The sequence below is a fragment of the Talpa occidentalis genome, unplaced genomic scaffold (genome assembly GCF_014898055.3).
Source record: "Talpa occidentalis isolate TD23 unplaced genomic scaffold, MPIMG_talOcc4v2.1 talOcc4.10, whole genome shotgun sequence".
In the NCBI taxonomy this organism is placed as follows: Eukaryota; Metazoa; Chordata; class Mammalia; order Eulipotyphla; family Talpidae; genus Talpa; species Talpa occidentalis.
In genome coordinates this window covers 24,810,355-24,830,919 of record NW_023600993.1, presented here as the reverse complement: position 1 = coordinate 24,830,919, position 20,565 = coordinate 24,810,355, and the positions used below count along the sequence as shown (strand labels likewise).

The 20,565-nt window shown below is 43.1% G+C and overlaps 1 protein-coding gene and 1 long non-coding RNA gene across 2 annotated transcripts in view; one reads left to right on the top strand and one right to left on the bottom strand.

The window, feature by feature from the left end:
- Positions 1-17,301, bottom strand: part of LOC129145453 (uncharacterized) — a 58,730-nt gene extending 41,429 nt beyond the window's left edge. The window contains exon 1 of the long non-coding RNA XR_008551003.1: positions 17,122-17,301. This is a non-coding gene — a long non-coding RNA (uncharacterized LOC129145453). The remainder of the gene's footprint in view (positions 1-17,121) is intronic.
- Positions 17,302-18,961: 1,660 nt separating this feature from the next.
- Positions 18,962-20,240, top strand: LOC119237564 (ferritin heavy chain-like). The gene is made up of 2 exons (XM_037501556.1): positions 18,962-19,039; positions 19,578-20,240. Exons 1-2 carry the CDS (start codon positions 18,962-18,964, stop codon positions 20,238-20,240), a joined length of 741 nt encoding a protein of 246 aa, XP_037357453.1.
- The last annotated feature ends 325 nt before the right edge of the window (positions 20,241-20,565 follow it).

Below are 20,565 nucleotides of genomic sequence, written 5' to 3'. Positions count from 1 at the left end.
TATAAGTTTTATTTATAGATAAATTTCATTTTCCTCTCTTTTTCACTATTTAAAGTTTTCCCAATTTTGTTTATCTTTTCAAATAATCAACTTTGAACTTAGTGTGTTCTTTTTCTAGTTCTCTGAGGTATAAAGCTAGGTTGTTTGAGAGATTTCTTTTCCTTAATATCAGGTTTGTTGCTATAAGCTTCTCTCTTAAAATGACATTATTTTTAGTGTCCCTTTTCACTAGAGTGTCTCTGTTTGGATGATAAATTATATAGTCACCTTGACTTATAAGGGATGAAGAGGACTATTACATAATGTCAAAAATAATTCACAAGGAAAATTTAATCCCAGAACCATATGTACCTTACAATATAACCTTAAAATGATAAATAAAATAGTTACAAGATAAATCTATTTAGGTGGAAGAGTTTCCCATGTCTCTGTTGGTAATTTATAATCAGACTGAAAATTAGTAAAGGTAAATAGGTTCAAACTTAACTTCCCCTAACTGATAAACTTGACAGAGCAAACATATATAGAACTCTATGTCCAAAAAGACTAGACATCTATTCGAACACACAGAATATTTTTAATGACCATATTTAAGTTATAAAGCAAACCTTTAAACAAACAGAATCACTAAAGTATTCTGATAAGCATAGTAAAATTAGAAAACATAAACCAGAAATGAAAAAAAGCTAACAATATGAAAATACATGAGCAAATAATTTTCTGATAAAAGAACTCACAATTGTATGGGGAATATAAAAATAAAATTTATTAATTAAAAAAAAAAGAACTCAGTTATAAAATATCTAAATTGATGGCTTGCATCTAAATCAAGAGGTAGAAATAAATATATCACTATAAGCATATCTAGCAAAGGCAGAGTGACTTCCTTCACATCTGAGTTATACTTGTAAGTGTTTTGATGACATATCATAGAGGTCTTCCTGCCACATTTCAATCCAATTTTCCATTTGCTATGTGCCTCTCCCACTAAAGTGTTAACAACCTGAAATCCGATTTTTTATGTTTATTTAGCGACAATATAATACCATTCCTAACACATAGCTAACACTCCACTAATATTTGTTAACTGAATAATAATCTACAAAGGGAAAAAATACTCTAAAAGACAAACTATAGCAATGAGTCCATATAATAAGTTCACAATATGCAGGAAAACCCTCAATAGAAGCAATACAATCACACTGATATAACCAGACTCAATGTGCAACCAGAAAGCAACATTCCTCTTGCCACCTGGTCTCCCTTTACAATCACTAAATGATGACTTGTTCCTCTACAGTAAAAGTGCCACATGGCCCCCTGATGTTCAAAAAAACCTCTTTCTGCTGTTTTTATGGTTTTTTTAAAGATTTATTTATTTATGCAAGCACTGGGTACAGTCAGAAGCACGGGAGGGTAAGAGAATTCACCAGAGCCAGAGCAGGGAGCAGAACAGGCAGACTGACGAAGTACACTGCTGAGGGGAGCAGGGGGCAGCAGGAGAGGTCTGTGCGCCATGTGGGACCCTCACCCAGTGGCAGCCGGGGATCAAACCAGCGCTGCAGAGGCTGCAGGCAGCTTCGCAGCCCAGGGCTCAACCACTGCACCACTAGGGGAGGCCCTGTTTTTATGGTTTTCAAGGAGACTTCCCTACTAGGACACTTGATTTTGGGGCTTTTAATGGAAGCAATGCCCCTTTTTGCTCCTAGTTGCTTGTGCTCCTTTCTCCAGCCCTGAACATCAGTCTGTCCATACCTTTCCCATGGTTCCAACATCCACCCAGGAACTAATTCACCCTCTTGAGTGATACTAAAATTTCACTCTGAAGTCAAGGCATCTTTGATTACTACTGATACTGGCAGTGTTATCTCCTGATATCACATCTTTCTTCTTTCCCAGTGCCAAGTAGGCTGCTTCACTGATCTCTCTTCCGATGATCCTTCAAAGATGAATAAACACCAGTGCACTAGGGCTCCTAAGTTCTAAGAATCCACATATCATGGCTCCAATGAGTCTGCTTAAACTACATCTCACTGTGAACAGCCACCCTCTCCCTTTGCCCCACAGAGGTTGTGGGGAAATGCCAGAGTACTCCCATCACCTTTCTTCCAAGATATCCTCTCATTCAGCCTTCTCAAACTCAACCAGGTTTAATTCTAAAGATGTGAGTTGACTAAGGATTACAACACTGATTCCAAATTGCCTCCTTCAAACCCCTGCAGAGGTGGTCTATCTCCTCATTTTAGAAAGTAGGTGGAACATCTATTATTTTATAATTAGATTTTTGCAGCCGCTACTGAAACTAAGATAGAAAGAGTTCTAATTTAAATCCTGTTAAAAGTGTAAATGCTACAAAACCTGGGTATAAATTGAGTAACAGAAGGCTATCCTCTATAATTAAATCATAGATGATTTCAAAAGACTTAAAACCCTTTACTTAAGTCAAGATAAGAATTCTATTTCTAGGAGGACATGAGTCTATACCATGAGCAGTCAGCATAAGGACGCCATCAGATCATCTGGAAAGAGAAGATTATACTAAAATGATGGTCGAGTGAGGCAAGGATAGGGGATCGTTTGAGCAGAAGGCAATTTCTTGCAGAGCTGAGAAAGAGTCAACAAATATGGCATATAAGCAACAAGAGCTCAATATACAAGAGGCACTTCAACACACAAAGTGGCTTCTAATGGCGCACAAAACAGAGTAGAAAATAATTTATAGTTAAACTTGGAATGACAGAAAGCAAACTAGGCTTGGAGAAGTATGTTCACAATAGTCCTAAAGAAATGAGTCTGAACAACAGATAAATAAAATCCTCCACACAATAAATAAAATAAAATAAATTGAATTTTATGCAATATCTAACATACAACTACATCCATTGGGATAAACAAGACCCTTGAATTTTCTAGACTATTCATCTGAGCTGTAAATATATTCATTAAGGAAGACTTATCACTGTTCCTAGGGGCCATTCAAGGTTTGCTTTTTTGAGATGACAAATTTCTACATGGTTAGGATCTCATTTTCAGAATTTAAAAAACAGGAGCAAAGGACACTTAACTTTGTTTTTCCGATTTCTTGTTTTTGTTGTCTATTGATGTTATAAGGAAATATTTCTTTTCAATAGAAGACACCTCTTTTCTCCATTTGCCTTTTCAAGAACAGACAAAAATCCTACTAAATTTGAATGCAGGTCCTTCATCAAAGAATGAAGTAAGCTCAAAGGAATCTGAAAATTACAGCCCAGTACCCGTCATTTTGTAACTCACATCATCATTTTGGAGTCGCAAGGCAAGTGACTTATCCAGGCACATAATCACTTTGCTTGCAAAGTATTTTCTGAAAGTGGGGCCTGCCGTAAACAAACATTCCATCTCATGATGTGTTTTGATAAAGGCAGCGAGAAAAAGGAAGATGGAGGGTTCTATACTGTCTCTCACACTGAGTGCCTACGAATGACACAAATCACTCCCTTCAAGTTCTTTGAATCAGCTTAAGAGATACCTGGTGAAGTTGGGCTTCCTAAAAGGAGAAAATAAAGCAGGGATTTGTGTCCGAGTGATTTATTGAGGGAGTACTCTCAAAAGAAATGCATATGGAAGCAAGCAGGAGAGAAACAAGACACAGACCAAAAGACTTTCAGGTGAAGTCTGGCATTATTCAATCCCACTGAGAGGTTTGGAGCAAAATTATACTTTGGAGTCTGTCCCATCTTGAGACAAGAGAGAGGGGCTTCATAAAATCCCACCTACCAAGTCCTACTGTATGTTACCCCAGCATTATAAGTGATGGATACAATTCCAAAGCATCCCCAGGCAAGATTCCAGTCACCTATGAGCCATCTTCAGGAGAAAGCTACCACAGTGAGCCATTAGCAGCATCACCCAGAGCAGCTGGAGATGGACAAAACCAAGCTGATAAAATGGAACCCAGGGAGTCTGGAGAGGAAACCTTCATCACAAGAGTGAGTGTATGCAACAGCTTCATCCCCATATAAAGAGATCCTCAATATGTTTGTTCATTATTAAGAAAACCATAAAATCTAAAATCATAATGTCAGACTCTACTCTCTGCTCCTCTTTATAACCAGATGACTGCCCAGGCTACGATCATTCCGACCCTGATATTCCACCCTAATTGTTTAGTTGACAGCAGAGGGCTTTAGATGGGGAACTCAGTGAAAAGTGGAATGAATTTTGCCTTTGGGCAGTCACAGAGGATTAGCTTCCATGGCAAGGCTGTGCTGAGGGATGATATTTTGAGAGAACGTCATGAATTGATAACTCAAAGGGCTTCTTTCAAAGGGATGATTTATACATCACAAGACAAAGAGGATTTATATTAAAGAAAATGGATTCCTTTTCTGAACTGTTTTGAGGAAGATGGATAGCTTCCTGTAAACTGCAGTTCTGTATCTATGAGCTGAGCATTTCCAGAAAATTACTAAAGTAATGCTGCCTATGGGACCTAGTGCCTTGTCCCTGCCACCACCCACAGTGTGTGTGTGTGTGTGTGTGTGTGTGTGTGTGTGTGTGTGTGTGTGTGTGTGTGACTCAAGAACCAGACTGTCCTCTACCACACAGTACTCCAGAGAAAATTCTTATTACCCAAACTACACATGCATAGAAGTTGATAATAGCGATGAAGGAAATGCTTAGTTCATTAGTTCATTAAAGGAGGAGGAGTTGGTGTTATTGTTGCCTACACATTTACCCACACAATTCCTCCCATAAAACACAGCTCTTGCCTACTAAAAATCTCATTATAAGGGCCATTTTCCATATATTAAAAATCTCTACTGTATTCCCACATAATCTTTATACCAGCTTTCATGTATATGTGATGTAGAAAATCCAACAGTTAAGATTTGTCCTAGTATGAGTAAAGGCTAATCATTGCTTCTAAAGCTTCAAATCCCTCACTACTGGGACAGCTGAAGATAGCAGAGCAGAGACAACATGGGTTAGTGAACAAGTTTCTCTGAGAATCCAAAAACCTTTCTGTGGGGTCCTGGAAGCTATGGCACCAGCCTTAAGAAACCAAGAACAGCAGCTAACTTTCCTTTCAGAAACCAACTTCTGAGTCTTTCAATTGCATCTACTCCTTAAAGTGACTATCCTGTCAGTGCGGTCTGGTAAGCTATGTCAGGGAGGGGGGAAAGCTCTGATTTGTAATATGTTAACTTCCGTGGTGTCAATACTCTCAGGATAGCAATTACAAGCTACCAATGTGATGTCACCCAACAAGGACTTAAGAGACACATGATTGGTTCCCACAAGTCAGAATATGCTGAGTCTAGATGAGGCACAAAACGATGGAAGGTTGAACTGATGAGCTGTGGAAAAACATCTTTTTCTGCCTTTATAGAGTCCAACTGCAGAAAAGTAGATCACCAAAAGAAAGCACTTTCAAGTCACTTGCCCTGAGTATAGAAAAGCTGTGTCACTGCACTGCAGGTGTGAGGCTACATAAGGCATATTGAAAACACTAAGCCTATCTTTGTTCAACAAAAGGATAAATTTCCTTGAGAACTGGGGTTATTTATTATTCAATTCTGTGTAGCACACAAGCTTAGCACAGTGTTTTGCCCACAATGAGCACCTGCCAATGGTTACCAAGTGAATCGTTTAGAGACCCTTTGTTCTGAAAGCCTCGCGAAGACTGCTCACCCAAATCCAATCATTCCATAACAGATGGATTTTTTTCCAAAGTGATGCGAGTCGTTAAAGATCCTAAAATTTGGAAGAGACGATAAACCTCTGAACTTCTCTGAACATAGCTTTCTATCCAGTAAATAATCTTTTCTTCAGTTACTCTTATAAGTGGTTACCCAGTCCTTAATTGAATACATCCAATGACAAGGAACTCACCAGCTACAACATTGCAACTCGCCTTTCTCAGCCAGCCATTGCAGCTCAATGCCATTGATTGTAGTGTGCCAATAACTCAATGATGATATAATCTTCACTGATATCCTTATCTTATGTCATATACAAAAATTAACTCAAAATGGACCAAGGTATGAGACCAACAAGACCAAATATCCCTTAATATGCTTTTGTAGACCTATTCTTCCCATCATTCCTAAAAACATCCTTGCCTTTCAGATTGAGAGGCAGAGGCAGGAAGTGCTGAAAGTGAGGCAAATATCCAACAGAAGACTCTAGGCAGTAGAATCCAGAAAATTCTTTTCATTACTTTGTTAAATGCCCCTCAAAAAACCTCTGTGGGTTTGTCATTCAGACCAAATGAAATGATGCTCCATGACAAATATCATGAATTTTTCTCCAGGCAATGTAAAGACCTAAGGCAAAAGACCCCAAATTTTGCTGAATACACTGTATTTTTTTATTCATCTAAGGCAAGATGAATGTGGGGTCAGGAGACAGCTGTGCCCATTCTCCACCAGGAATTCCTGAGGGCAAGAAAAGAGGGTGTAGACAGAGTCACAAACAGCATTAAGATCAAAGGTAAGTCACAATTGACCATTTGGGAAATCCTTGCATCCAGCTGTCATCAGGAACATGGAAATGAAGGCGCAATATCAGCTTCTTTCTTATCCTGTTCTGTGTCTCTCCAAACCAAAAGTTATGTTGGAAATGGTAGTAAATATAGGACACATGTCACATTGCCTATCTTGCAAAAAAAGTTTCAACTTTATAATAAACTTCCTAAAGTGTTTTTTATGGAAAATTTCCTTTTTCTGTTGCTTTTATTTCATCTCCATAATCTCAGTGGTGACATGTTATGAAAGGGCTGGTTGCACTGCTAATAAAAGCATAGCTTCTCCCGTGTTTGAGTGACTGCTGTTGTCTCGAGGCTTCTGGCGGGTTAATGCAGCACAGTTCCCACACAGCCTTGAAAAATAACAATAATGTGATTTAGGTCTGGTGTCATTAAATTTGATTATCTGAGTGAGCTCATGAAAATCCATAATTAACTAGAAAAACAAGAAGACAGATGTTTTTACCAGGAAATTGAGAGAAGCTGGCCTTCTGTTAGACCACTTTTCTTCTTACCTAAGGGCCTAGGCAACTGCACACCACTCATCCTATTCATAGGCAACTGGCACACACTCATCTTTTATCTAATCGTCACCATTTTTCCTGCGAAGGTGGAGAAAAGGAAATTCAGTTCCTTCAGTGCTGAAGCTCATCAGTCACATTGGTAAATGCCCTGAAATATGTTACCATCAGTGCCACCCAGCACAGTCCCTCCTCCACTCCGAAGTCCCTTGGGCCCAGTGGTTTTCATCCAGGGGTGATTTTGTCACACGAGGGGATATTTGACAATATCTGGAGACATTTTGAGTTCTTACAACTGGAGAGTATGTTACTGGCATTTAGTGGGTAGAGGCCAGGGAAGCTGCTATACATTGTACAATGTGCAAGACAGCTCCCCATAGCAAAGAATCTGACCCATAATGTCAACAGTGCTGATGAGAAAGCCTGCCTGTGCCAACGGCAAGCCAGAGAGGAAACATGCTCTGATGCAGACCAGATAAGTTCCCTCCTCAGGAAGTCAGATCCTCAGATTCCCAGATCAGCTCTGAGCTGTGTGTATTGGTGATTTTGAGACAGAAAAGAAAGACATTGGGTCGACACAGGTTCACATAGACCCTGATAGGTCATCACTTTAGAAGTGCCAGCATCAGCTCAAAAAAAAGAGTGCTTACCACTGCTCTTTATGGTGTTTTTGCTATGGAGGCTATGACCTCCCACATTACATTCTGCTCAACTCCCATGGAAAGTGACTTTCCATCACATTCTATCTCCAGCTTCTCATTTTCAGCTCAGGCTCTTCAAGAGCAGGGTAAGGTCAAGAAACCACAGACTGGGTAATGGAAAATCGGGTTCCAATCACAGATTTCTATACAACTTGGTACAAGTAAACTTTGACACCTAGATTTCCCCAGACACTAAAAGAAGGTTGCTTATAATCTTTCTGTCTCACAGGGACAATTCAAAGATGTAAGAGAAGAAAAATTTTTCCAAAATCTGGTATTAATCTATTAGGCTAAGCCATACAAAGTTGCCATTTTTATAAGATAAAATTGGTTCACTGTTTGCATTTTCATTGGCTTCAACCAAAGAACAGATCCAGTAGGATATAGAGAGATAGCAGTAATGCGGGATTGGCTCCAATGATTACAGAGACTGAGAAGTCCCATGTTCAGCCATGTGCAAACTGGAGGCTCAAGAAGCCAGTGATGTCATTCCAGTCCAAGCCCAAGAGCCTGAGAATCAGATAAGCCAATGACATAAACCCAGAAAAACAGGAATGTTGACCTCTCACCTGAAGCAGAGAGTGAATTGGCCCCTCCTCCACCTTCTGTTCTATTGCAGCCTTCAGTGCATAGGACAATGCCCACGCACATTGGTGAGGGGAGATCTTTCTACAGAGAATGCCAATTTAAATGCTAATCTCATCTGGAAACACACTTACAAATATGCCTCTACCAGTCATCTGAGCATCGTGGCTGAGTCAAGTTGACCCACTAACAGTACTGATATTTGGGAGATACTGTGGTTTTCTACATTTCCCTAAATAAGCCATTCTATTCTCTCGAAATCCCAACCACCCTGTGAGAGACAGATTAATTGCAATTAATATTTTATACATGGAGAAACTTAAGTCAGGGGAGGTTCAATAACTTGTCCAACAAAGCACAGTTAACACACGGTCAAACTAGCATTTAAACACAGAAATTAAGATTTCAGATCCTAAATTTTTCCTACAGGCTGCTCAGCTCTAAGCTGGCACCACATGCTGCCAACTGCTAGCTGATAAGACCCTTATAGTGTGCAAGAAAAAATTGTACAGCTATGGTCAGGATTTAAATCAAGGTGGGAGTTGGCTTGATTCTCAGCTAAGAACCCTTGCCAAAAGGAAAAACAGGTCCAGCCCAGGCTGGTGTAAAAGCTGCATTCACTCAAAAGAAAAGGGAGTCCTAGATTGGGGGGGGAGAGAGAAGAGAGGGAGAGAGAGAGGGAGAGAGAGAGGGAGAGAGAGAGGGAGAGAGAGGGAGAGAGAGAGGGAGAGAGAGAGGGAGAGAGAGAGAGAGAGAGGGAGAGAGAGGGAGAGAGAGAGGGGAGAGAGAGAGAGGGAGAGAGAGGGAGAGAGAGCACTCCCTAACTGGCAATAGCATCCTCACTTCCTCAAGCCCTGCGGCCGGGCACACTCCCCTCTCCAGCCTCTGGAGCCCACAGATGCACAAACACATCCTTAATGAGCTTGGTGTCAAACAGCAGGCGTCGTGGGAGCCGGGCCCAGGTTTCTGATCAATGCGAGCAATATTTAGCCTCCCCCAGCCCTACTGGTCGCCCTCGCCCGTTCAGCAGTTCTGCGGTGTTATTTTTAGTGTGTTAAGTTAATAGAGATCCCTGGAGTGATGTGGAAAGAGGAAAGTCACTGGAGGAACGCTGCTAAATTCATATCCTAAGAGAGGCCTGCAGCTACAGGGTTTCCAGAGGGAGCCCATGGGGGAGCAGAGGAGCCGAGTGCCATCCCCTGGCTCCCATCTTAACTGAGACGCTGGCAAAGGCGCTCCGTGCCCAGGCGGGAGGGGGACAGGCACAATTCTCCCCCTGCTTCAATGATAGAAGAACTGAAGTAAACAGTAAAATAAAAATAAGGGTTGCATTCAGGGGGGGAAATAAGCCAGTAGATTATGTTACATTAAAATATATGTTAGGAAACAAAAATCATTCACTCTTAACTGATGTCAAACCTTGGGTTTCCTATTTAAATAACCTCTACCCTAATATTCCCTCTGAAAAGCTGTCATTGTAATTAGAGCTGTAACAAAGGACACACAGACTTACCCAGAAAAGAAAATTATGACAGGCTCGATCAAAATTACCCTATAACTATCACTTTACTGTTTTAACTACCACGTTTAGTTCTAGGGCCATGAAAATGAGTCATATGCTACCAAAGCTCGGAGCTGAAATTTGATTCATTCCTTTTACGGCAGCCACATGCACAGGTGCACCCAGGAAGAGACTCGCTGTGAGATTAATGTACTCAGGGTCCCCGGTGGCCACGGTCCATAATGTGAAAGTTAAACTAAAAGGAAATCAGAGGGAATAAAATAGAAATCAAGAACTTTTCCTCCACCTCCTGCCACTAACCCATGAACAGCTAAGGTGAGGTGCCCCCAAGCACGCAGGGACAGCAATGGCTGCAATAATTCTTTACCAAGGAAAATGCAATCGGTGCAACTAACTGCTCAAACTTGGATGTCATCCTGGCTTTTTATCCCTGGATACCTTTGGGGAGGGGGTGTTCCCCAAAGCCGCATACTACTCAAGCAACACGACAGCAATTTGGGGAAGAGAAGGAGAAAGAGAAAGAGAAAAAAAATACAGTTACATCTGCCTTCTTGGAACAATGGATTGACTAATGAACGTTTTAAAGTGATTCTTTTTTTTTTCTCCCTATCATTTTTTGATGTTATTTATTGAACTTCACTATGAAGATTGAAGTTATAAAGGAAAATATTTTGCCAAGGGGAGAAAAATGACTTATTTTCATCATAAAACAAAATGAAGAAAGCATCCATAACATTTACTAGATTGTTTCCTATAAACATGAACCGCTTTACCTTGTTTCTGAACGAGGACACTGTCAGAGATCACTTCCTCTAGACTGGGAATTAAAGGCTATGAACTTGCTCATTGATGCAGGATCTGATTTTGACTGACTCGCCAGAGGAAGATAGGAATTTGTATCTCTTTGGACCCTGGGAGGGGGAGGGAAAGCTAGACACTATCATAAAGGCTTTTGTTTAAAATAGTAATATTATAAACTAAATTAAGATGATAATGAAAATATTTACAGCTTCCAGAACCATTGGTTCAAAAAATTTGCAACAGTCCAGATAACTTATTTTAAAACAGTATTTTCCTGGGCCTCCCCGGTGGCGCAGCGGTTGAGCACTGGGTTGCGAAGCTGCCCGCAGCCTCTGCGGCGCCGGTTCGATCCCCGGCTGCTCCCCGGCCACCAGAGGAGGGTCCCACATGGCGCGCAGACCTCTCCTGCTGCCCGCTGCTCCCCTCAGCAGTGTACTTCGGTCCTTCTGCCTGCTCTGCTCCCCGCTCTGGCTCTGGTGAATTCTCTCACCCTCCCGTGCTTCTGACTGTACCCAGCGCTTGTATAAACAAAACAAATAAATAAATAAATAAAACATGCCTCTATTAAAAAAAAATAGTATTTTCCATAGTGTGTCCCACACTACAGGGGGGTTGGTGGGGAGGAGAGGAGGGATTAGGGTCAAAATAAGAGGGGTGGAATTGTGCGGGGAATATAAACAAAATGAAAATGCATACGTTGTGCAAAAATGAAAAATGTAAGAATTATATAAAATAAAATATATTAAATAATTAAAAAACAGTATTTTCCAGATTTGTTTTGATTCTGCAGAGGTCCACTCACCCTTTACTCAATTCCCCTTTGCTATATGACATTTGGGAGCTGGAAGGAATACACAGGCAGGAGTAGAGATAGCTGCTGTTCCTACCAGGGCCCCTGACATGCACGAACACAGAGATAGGGGAGGACAAGAGAACACTCTGGAGACAGAAAGGTAAGCAGACTGACGAGGCCTTGCCCAGCCCAGAGACTGCTGGCAGGTAGTCCTGTACAAATGTGCACCTTCAGCAGAATTGGCATAGCATCTTGCCTTTCTCACCCCAGAGCGTCCAGCTGTTTTCCAAGTGTCACTCAGGGCTGTGGTTGATCTAGTTCCTGAGGAATTGCTGGATTTGCCACTACACTGTCTACACTATCTGTTTCCATCACAGCTTGGCAGTTGGGTATTAATCTAATGAAAATCAAGCATGGATTTTTTTAAACCTGCCATGAGCTTATCCATGACTTAACAGAAACCATCTCCTAAACCCTACATCTAATGAGCACTCTTTTTTACAGCATAAAATTGGAGACTGTCACTATCCCTGAGTACCCAAAAGGCAAAAGTCATCTGCCCCACTGAAGCCATCCGAAAAGAAAAAAAAGCTTAAGAATCACTATTCTAGAGTTTTACCTGCTTCTTGGCCTCCACATTTCAAAGCTTCCAGCTCCATTCATGTAAAGAGAGGGGCCTTTTCAACAAATGGTTTGAGTTCCCCTGTCTGCAGTTTAAGCTCACTCCCTCTGAGGCTCTCCCACTTCTGCCCTGAGCCACAAAACTGGGAAACACAACCTCAACTGGCCAAACTATTACCTGACCTTCGGCATTTCATTTTCACATTTCTGTCGGAATCTCAAATCTAATGGAAGGTGGGGGAGAAGCAAGCATTAGATTAATAAGATTCACAGGGAAATAATGATTACCTAATTTAGCAGCGAAGAGAGAATAGGAACAACCTTCAAATGTCATCATTGGAAGCAGTGTTGAAATGCCTCCTTTTTCTGACACAATTCTGTCAATTAGCTGAGCAGAGCAATTACCATTCCTTTCTCTTTTTTATTTGCAAAGAACCAAAACTTTCTAAGGATGATAAATGACTCCTTGGAAAATTCAATGCTGATTCTGCTAAATTTGCACTTTCCATATTGTAAGGGTTTGGGTGGACTTTTTTTTTTTCCATTTATTTCTCATAATCAATGGGGTGAGCAGCTAAAAAAAAAAAATTCCTGTATAGAATTCAGAGATGCAGGCCTTACAAGTAACCAGACACTCAGATCTGTCCAAATGACCAGCAAATGAATACATATCTCTGTGTAATTAGTAGAGAATGTTGTTAGCCAAATGATGAAGTAAATTTCATTTTAATTGTTTTGAATCCTATCTCCAGTCCCCTAAAAAGAAGAAAAGGAAATGTATTCAGATTATGACCTTTGAGAATTCTGGACTCATTAGCGTTTCATATAACACAGCACAGAATTAAAGTGGGAAATGGATCCACGATGTTCCCCTAACTGCTGCATGTACATCATTAATGACACATAATTAAGGAGGTGTCCTTGATGGTCCTGGGTCTTGGTTGACAATGGCTTGCAAACAGTATTTTCAGTCCAATATAATAGCCAGCTTAAGGTGGCTAAACCCATTCATTAAAAAAAGACAAAGGAGACCTAATTTGGCTCCAAAGCTGGGATAGGGGACAAAAGAAACATGGGGGTGGGGATGATGCATATCCTGAACCAGCCTTCCGCTGTTTCACCACAGCTACAGCTATGAAAGAGGAAGAGGCAGGAGGGAAGTGAGGAAAATCAGGCATGGATATAGAACAGGGAAGGGAGAGTAAAGGAAAATTAGAAGGAAGACAGGAGAGCATGCACCATCTCATCCATAATCACCTCTGGTGCCACCTGCACCCCTGAGACAGACAGCCTCTCCAAGGCTATGACAGAAGTCAGAGGAAAGGAAGCGGTACCAAAGCAAGCTTTCAGGGGTCTAAGAGATGTCTGTTTTGGAGACTCTCCACCCAGAAAGCTCGACAACAGTTGTATCACAAACCACCAAAAACCTCCTGGCCTAAAACAATCTATTCTTCCAGATTCTGGGCTGGGCTCAGCTCCGTGCAGTGCTGCTGTGGTCGCTTGTGTACCTACACACAGGTGGGTGTTCAGCTGGGGCTGCAAATTCCAAGATGGTCTCTCATCATGCAGAGTGTCTCTCCATGTGGTTTCTCGCTGTTCTGTGCTCCACTGGGTCTCTCTACAGCTGGCTCCATCTTCCAAGAGGACAAGCCCCAAGGTGCAATCACTCATTGAGCCTCCGCTTGCATTGTGATCACCAGTGTCCTATTAGCCAAGCACTGGCAAGCATATCCAAGTGCATGGTTCACTGAAGAACACTGATCTACCCCATGGCCCAGGCCTTCTCAGAATCAAACCCTTTTCAGAATCTCCACCTTATTTCCACTGAGGATGGTGGAAGGCATCGAAGGCAGCAATGCCACAGATTCAAGGTTTGTTCCCGGGACCCATGCCCCTCTCTCACATGCACACTCCTCCATTGTTCCTCTACTCTGTGAACAGCATCACTTTATTTCCATTATGCATGGAAGGAACCGGAGATCACCCCTGATGCCATTGTCTCCTCCTCACACCCTAACTACAACCCATCACCTACACCTGTCCATTTTGAATCCTGAATTGCTCTTGAATATGGCCTCTTCTCACCATCTCCAGAAAGCTCTCCGAACTACTGCAACAACATCCTATTGGTCACCCCAATCACCACACAGTAGCCAGAATGAGCTTTGCAGAACAAAAATCAAGCACACTGTGACCTCCTGCCTCTCTTCAAAATCTTCCCGTTACCCAAAGTAAGGATCAGGACTCATGAGACTTGGAATCATCACTCCCCTGCCGCTCAGCCACTCTTGCTCTGCTCTCAGCCACGCTGGCCGTCTCGCTTTCTCAAACACACCCATACTTACTCCCTCCACTGCCATTGCACATGCCTTGCATGGACAACTCCAACTCCATGATCAAATTTCAAGCATTCCTTGCTCAGGAAATCCTCCCCTGGCCTCCCAAGAATGCACTCTCTCCTCCATGCAATCTCCTCCCCGGTGGTCTTTACATCTAGGTGAACCCCCTGCTCGAACACAAGCCCCATGAATGCAGAAACTATTTGGTTTGGGTTACCTAGTCCCCAGTAATACTAACAGAAACCATTTACTGGGCACTTACTATTCATCAAGTACTATTGAGGTTGTTTTGCAGCCATCCCAGGCCAGGTAGGGTCACTTTCAGTTCTCACAGATGAAAAGATGATTTTGGAGACTTCTGTAGATTTTTACAGGCCAGCTTTCTCTCTCAGGATTTCTCTGGCTGTCTCTCCCCTGTGTAGTCATCATCATCGTCCTGCCTCAGAGTGATGCCACCCTTACATCCCCTCACCCCTCAGTGCATGTGTCCCCACTTACATACACGCATGTGCCGTGCTCTCTGGGCCCAGCTGTCCATAATTACAGGTGCGCGTGCAAGAGCACAGGTGCTGGTCATAGATGCTAATGGCAGAAGGGCAGAAAAAGCCTGATTTTTTAACCCGTTTACCCTACAGAGGTATACAGCAGCAAACAAGACTAAGTCCCTGCCCTTCCAGAGCTTACAGACTGGTTGGGGAATTGGGGGTGGTGGGAGGGAATAGACATACATACACTATGAGGTCTGCTAGTAATAGGTGCTAGGAGGAAAATTAAAGCAGGGAAAGGGGATAAAGAGAGACAGAAGAGATGCTACTTCAGATAAGATAGCCAGAGCAGGTCTCTCTGAAGAGGTGACATTTGAGAAGAGAACTAAGTAAATTAGGGGAGCAAGTCATAGTACTCTATGGGGAGAATGTTCCAAGCAGAGGAAATAGCAAGTTCAAAGGTGCTGAGGACCGTGTGTGCTCAACAAATGTGTGATGAGCACTCAGAAAGCCTGAGACAGAACGGGGACTGGCAGGAAATGAGGCTGGAGAGTTAGCCAGGAGCCTTAAAGAATGTGAGTTTCCTAGACTACCGTATCAACGTACCCCAAACTGGGTGACTTTAAACACGAGAAACGCACGCCTTCACAGCTCATGGGGCCACAGGCCAAAACCAACATAGGGGCAGGGTTAGTTCCTTCTCGGGGGCTCAGAAGGAGAAAGTGTTCCACGACTTGCTCCCCACTTGTGGTCACTGCCACCAATCCTTGGTGATCCCTGGCTTATAAAAGCATCACTGCAGATTCTGCCTCTGTCATCATCATTGTCTTTCCTCTTGTGTGTCTCTCCTTGAGTCTCTTCTTATAAAGAAGATCAGTCATACTGTATCGACATCCCCCCCATGCCAGTATGGCCTCATCTGAACTTGACCACATTTGCAATGACCATATTTCCAAGTAGGTTCACTTTCTGAGGTCAGGAAAGAACATCGAATTGGAGAAGACACTACTTAACCCAGAACAATTAGGACTTCAGCGTCTAGTCTAAATGTGAGATAGCAGTGAATGAGCAAATGAGCAAACAGGCAAATCCAAGAGTGAATGTCCAGCCACGTGAAACAAACAGCCCACTTACTGGGACCCCACACACAGACCTCTGTGTCACCAATGACACCGCTCTGAGAAGCGGAAAGGCTTCAGCTACCTTGGACCTCTGGCCTCTCTGAATGAATATTCAAAACACATTTGTTGGATTTCTTGTTTTGCTTTCAAAACTTTCCAGAAAGCATGAAAAGCCTTCCCAAAGTGGAAAAAGAAGCAACGATGGTCACAATTAGGAGCTTCCAGATTCCACGAAGGGGGATTTTCAGACTACAAAACAGTATGTCTGACAAGTGGCCACTCCCTTTCCTCATACACCCCCAAACTCCATTCTCCCAGAATGTCGTTTTTCATAATTAGGCCTGAATCTGGGTCCATCCAACATAATGACAAGTGCCCAGAGAGAGCCAATCTTACTTCCCTGCTCAGCCCTCATTATAAGTCTCGGCTGATGGGCTGCTGAGTACTGACACTGCACATTTATTTAGAATTGCAAACACCTGTGCACTAGAAAACCAGGCCAGCAGAAAGTCTTGCCTCCTTGTCCCCACCCCCATCCCCAGCAGCCTCTAATCTCAGGGCACCCCTCCTCACAGCTAGAAGCCTGAAGTCATGGTGATTCATGCACCTAATGAAGGCAAGCCTCCCCAACCTGCGCACCTGGGACGCCCTCATTAAGCTGCCCTGGCAGTGCAGTCCTAGTCCCTGCTAAGGTGCTTTCCCACCAAGGGTTAAAGAAATAATTAGTATGGGGCTGGGAGACTTGGTAAATAGCATTAGCCTAAGGAGGAAGCAGATTTCCTGAGCCCAGCTGAGAAATACAATTAAGTTGTAATATTTTGTCAGGGCTTTTTCCTCCTCCTTACTGTTTATCAGTGTTAAGAGACAATTTATATTTTGCAATTCTCTGGGATGGTGAGTATACCTCACAGCAGGCAGGTAAGATTAAACTGTCTGTCACAAGGCACTGGTCTTCCCGTGCTGCTACATACACACAGCCAGGGAGATTAGAGCCTTGGGCAGTGGAGGATCTGCTGACTTCACACTCAACAGCTAGGAGCAGGGCACACCATCACCTCCTCCGCCGTTACTATTGCACAGAAACTAGACTTGAAACCAGTAGAAATATTCAGGATCTCTCTTACGTGCATGGAGTGAGGCAGCCTGTGGTCCCCTCTTTGACGAAGCAGTGAGGTCACTTGACTTTTCTCCAAGGGTCTCTGGTTCTCCAAGAAGTCAAAAGCGAGGTCCGGAGCTCTGGCTTCTCAGCCTGTGTCTGTACTTGTAGGTGCGCATGTCCCGTCGGAGCGCTTCCAAGTGATTGTTCATTAACATTATCACGTGTGGGTAATAAAACCTAGGGGCCAAGCAAAGGCACAGGTGGAAGCCATAGAAGCTAGTGGCAGGAAGGCAAAAAAGAGCTGGAGTTACTCCATTCCCCTGAAAGGTACTAATTCCCAACAGTGGTTATCTTTAGGAGTAGGGTCAGGGAGGATTGACTAGAAGGGTATTTTCTGGGATGACGGAAGTGTTCCGGTGATCACGCTTATATATACATACACTTGTGAAAGGTCACTAAGTTGTACACTTAAGATTTGTTCATTTTACCACTATAGGTAAATTAAACCTCAATGAGTTTACTCATGATATCATTTAACTTAAATTATACCCTCCCCTTCCAATCTAGAGACTGCCCCAGACATCCAGCAGTGTGCTCAAAACAAGCTTCTTTCGGGCCTCCCCTGGAGGCGCAGCGGTTGAGTGCTGGGCTGCGAGGTTTTGCACAGCCTCTGCAGCGCCGGTTTGTTTCCCCGCCGCTGGCGAGGGTCCCACAAAAAATAAATAAATAAATAAATAGCTTTCAACATCCTGGGACTATTGGCTCCTCCACTAAACTTGATCTGCCAGCTCATTATGGCACCTTCAAATGTTTGTTGGGTGGCTGACTGAGTGGATGGATAGATGGATGGATGAATGGATGGATGGATGGATGGATGGATGGATGGATGGATGGATGGATGGATGGATGGATGGATGGATGGATGGATTCACGATATCCCCATACCTACAGAAAGAAAGTGAGATATGCCACAATGATAAATTGTTCTCCCCAAAGAGAGGTTGAATCTGTGCCCATTCAACCACCCACCACTGGCTGGTCCCACAGGGGCCAACTACATACAGTTGGGAGATGACCACGCAAAGTCAGGTCACATATTCAGATGACAAATTAATGGGTCCAAAAGGTGATTAAACCATAACTTACTGCATTCATCTGAGCTACTATGAAGACATTTTATAAGCTTTAAAGAAGGAGAAACACTAAGTTGGATAATCCAAACTTAATCCAAAAATGACTTATGTGTGTCTTAAAATTTTTACTGCTGCCTAATTGTTTAGTTTGAGATTTTCTTACTTGCTAAATGGCTACAACTGCCAGGATGTACACCGAGTTACCTAAGGAGATGGCAGGCTGGGGGAAAAAAACCTTCATAGTCAATTAACATCTGAGAATGTAGTTCCAGTGCAAATGCAATTCATCTGTTGGCCTTCATTTTTGGGAGGATCTTGTTTTGACTGAAAACTATTCATGTCAGGAGCCATGTTTCTGCTTTGTACAGATTTCGGAGTCTTTCTTCTTTTGACTCTGAATGCAAGCACAGAAGTCCTTCCTTAGAGGGACAAGAAAGAAAGATCTTGACCATAAAAACCATTCTCAATTACTTTACAGAGAGAAATGGAGGATGCAAAGGGGAGAAAAGCAGTACTACCTAGCTTGAAAAAAGAGTTCTATTAACCCGATAGGATGGAGTTTATGCAAACATTTAAGCAGGAGCAAAGAAATTTACATATGTGAAAATGTTATAAGATTTAAATAATAAAAGTTCTGAAATAACTAGATAAAACCTGAACCAAATTTACCACCCATTTCTTTCTACATACTGGGTTGTGATATTTGGGATATGACTATCCAGACTTTCAAAAATGAACAAAATGATGCTCTTTAAACCAACAGAGCATGCAGCTGTTATGGATTATATGGCCTCCAGAACCCTGACCCTGGTGAGCCACTTGCTGTATTTACAAAACTACCCTATGCAGGGTTCTAGCCTCAAACAACCAGGAGCACACAGCCTGCACGTACCATTGTCAGTCAAATGACTAACTTCAGTAATCCCCTTAGATGAAAGTAGATTCGTGCATGCTCCCACATGCATACATTCACACAGACACACACACACACACACCCCAACCTTGACAGTATCCCCTTACCAGTAACCAGAACATTCCCAGAACACCAATAGCATATCGTTAGACATGGATATCCCACAGAGAGCTTGGGTGAAGTCCTCTAGCCCAGAGCGCCAAACCCAGCAAACCTAGTTTTTCCCAAAGCCTTCCTCCCCTTGACCTGGAAAAGCCCTACAACTGGTTTGTCCTGATGACACTCAGGGTCTACCAGTGGGAGGGTGGCCACAATGGCATGGGCCTCCCTCCATTCCTTTTTATAGTTTCATAAGCTCCTGACAAGCACAGCTCCAGAGTGCCTGCCCAACATGCTTCACATTTGTCCCCTTTAAAAAAAATTCCATCCTGACAGCCTTCGCGGAGATTCAACAGTGCTTGGACGGAACCCGCTCGTCCCCCACCTCTTTCCCCCACCTCTTTCCCCCACTACCCCTCCCCGCCCCCGCTGCTCCCACCGTGGGATCAGTCCCCCTGGCAGGTGCTCCAGAACTACCACCAGGACTCGGAGGCCGCCAACAACCGCCAGATCAACCTGGAACTCTACGCCTCCTACGTCTACCTGTTCATGTCTTACTACTTTGACCGTGATGATGTGGCTTTGAAGAATTTTGCCAAATATTTTCTTCACCAATCTCATGAGGAGAGGGAACATGCTGAGAAACTGATGAAGCTGCAGAACCAACGAGGTGGCCGCATCTTCCTTCAGGACATCAAGAAACCCAACGGCGATGACTGGGAGGACGGGCTGAATGCAATGGAGTGCGCCTTACACTTGGAAAAGAGCGTGAATCAGTCACTACTGGAGCTGCACAAACTGGCTACTGACAAAAACAACCCCCATTTGTGTGACTTCCTGGAGACTCATTACCTGGATGAGCAGGTGAAATCCATCAAAGAACTGGGTGACCATGGAACCAACTTGCGCAAGATGGGGGCCCCCGAATCTGGCATGGCCGAGTATCTCTTTGACAAGCACACCCTGGGAGACAGTGACAAGAGCGAAGCTAAGTCTTAGGGTGGCTTCTCATAGCCAGGGGGTGACTTTCCTGGTCACCAAGGCTGTGCATGCATGTTGGGGTTACCTTTACCTTTTCTATAAGTTGTACCAAAACATCTACTTATAGCTGTTATCTTTTACCATTCCTTCAAATAAAGCAATTTGGTACCCGTAAAAAAAAAAAATTCCATCCTTTCCACATCGTATTCCCACAACGGCTATGAGGACACGATCATGATCCATGGTTCATGGCCAGTGAAACCAGAAGTTTGCCTGCACAGCTGGTGAGATGAAGGGACAGAGCCAAACAGAAATTTGGAGATAGTCAAACTGGACTGAGCAA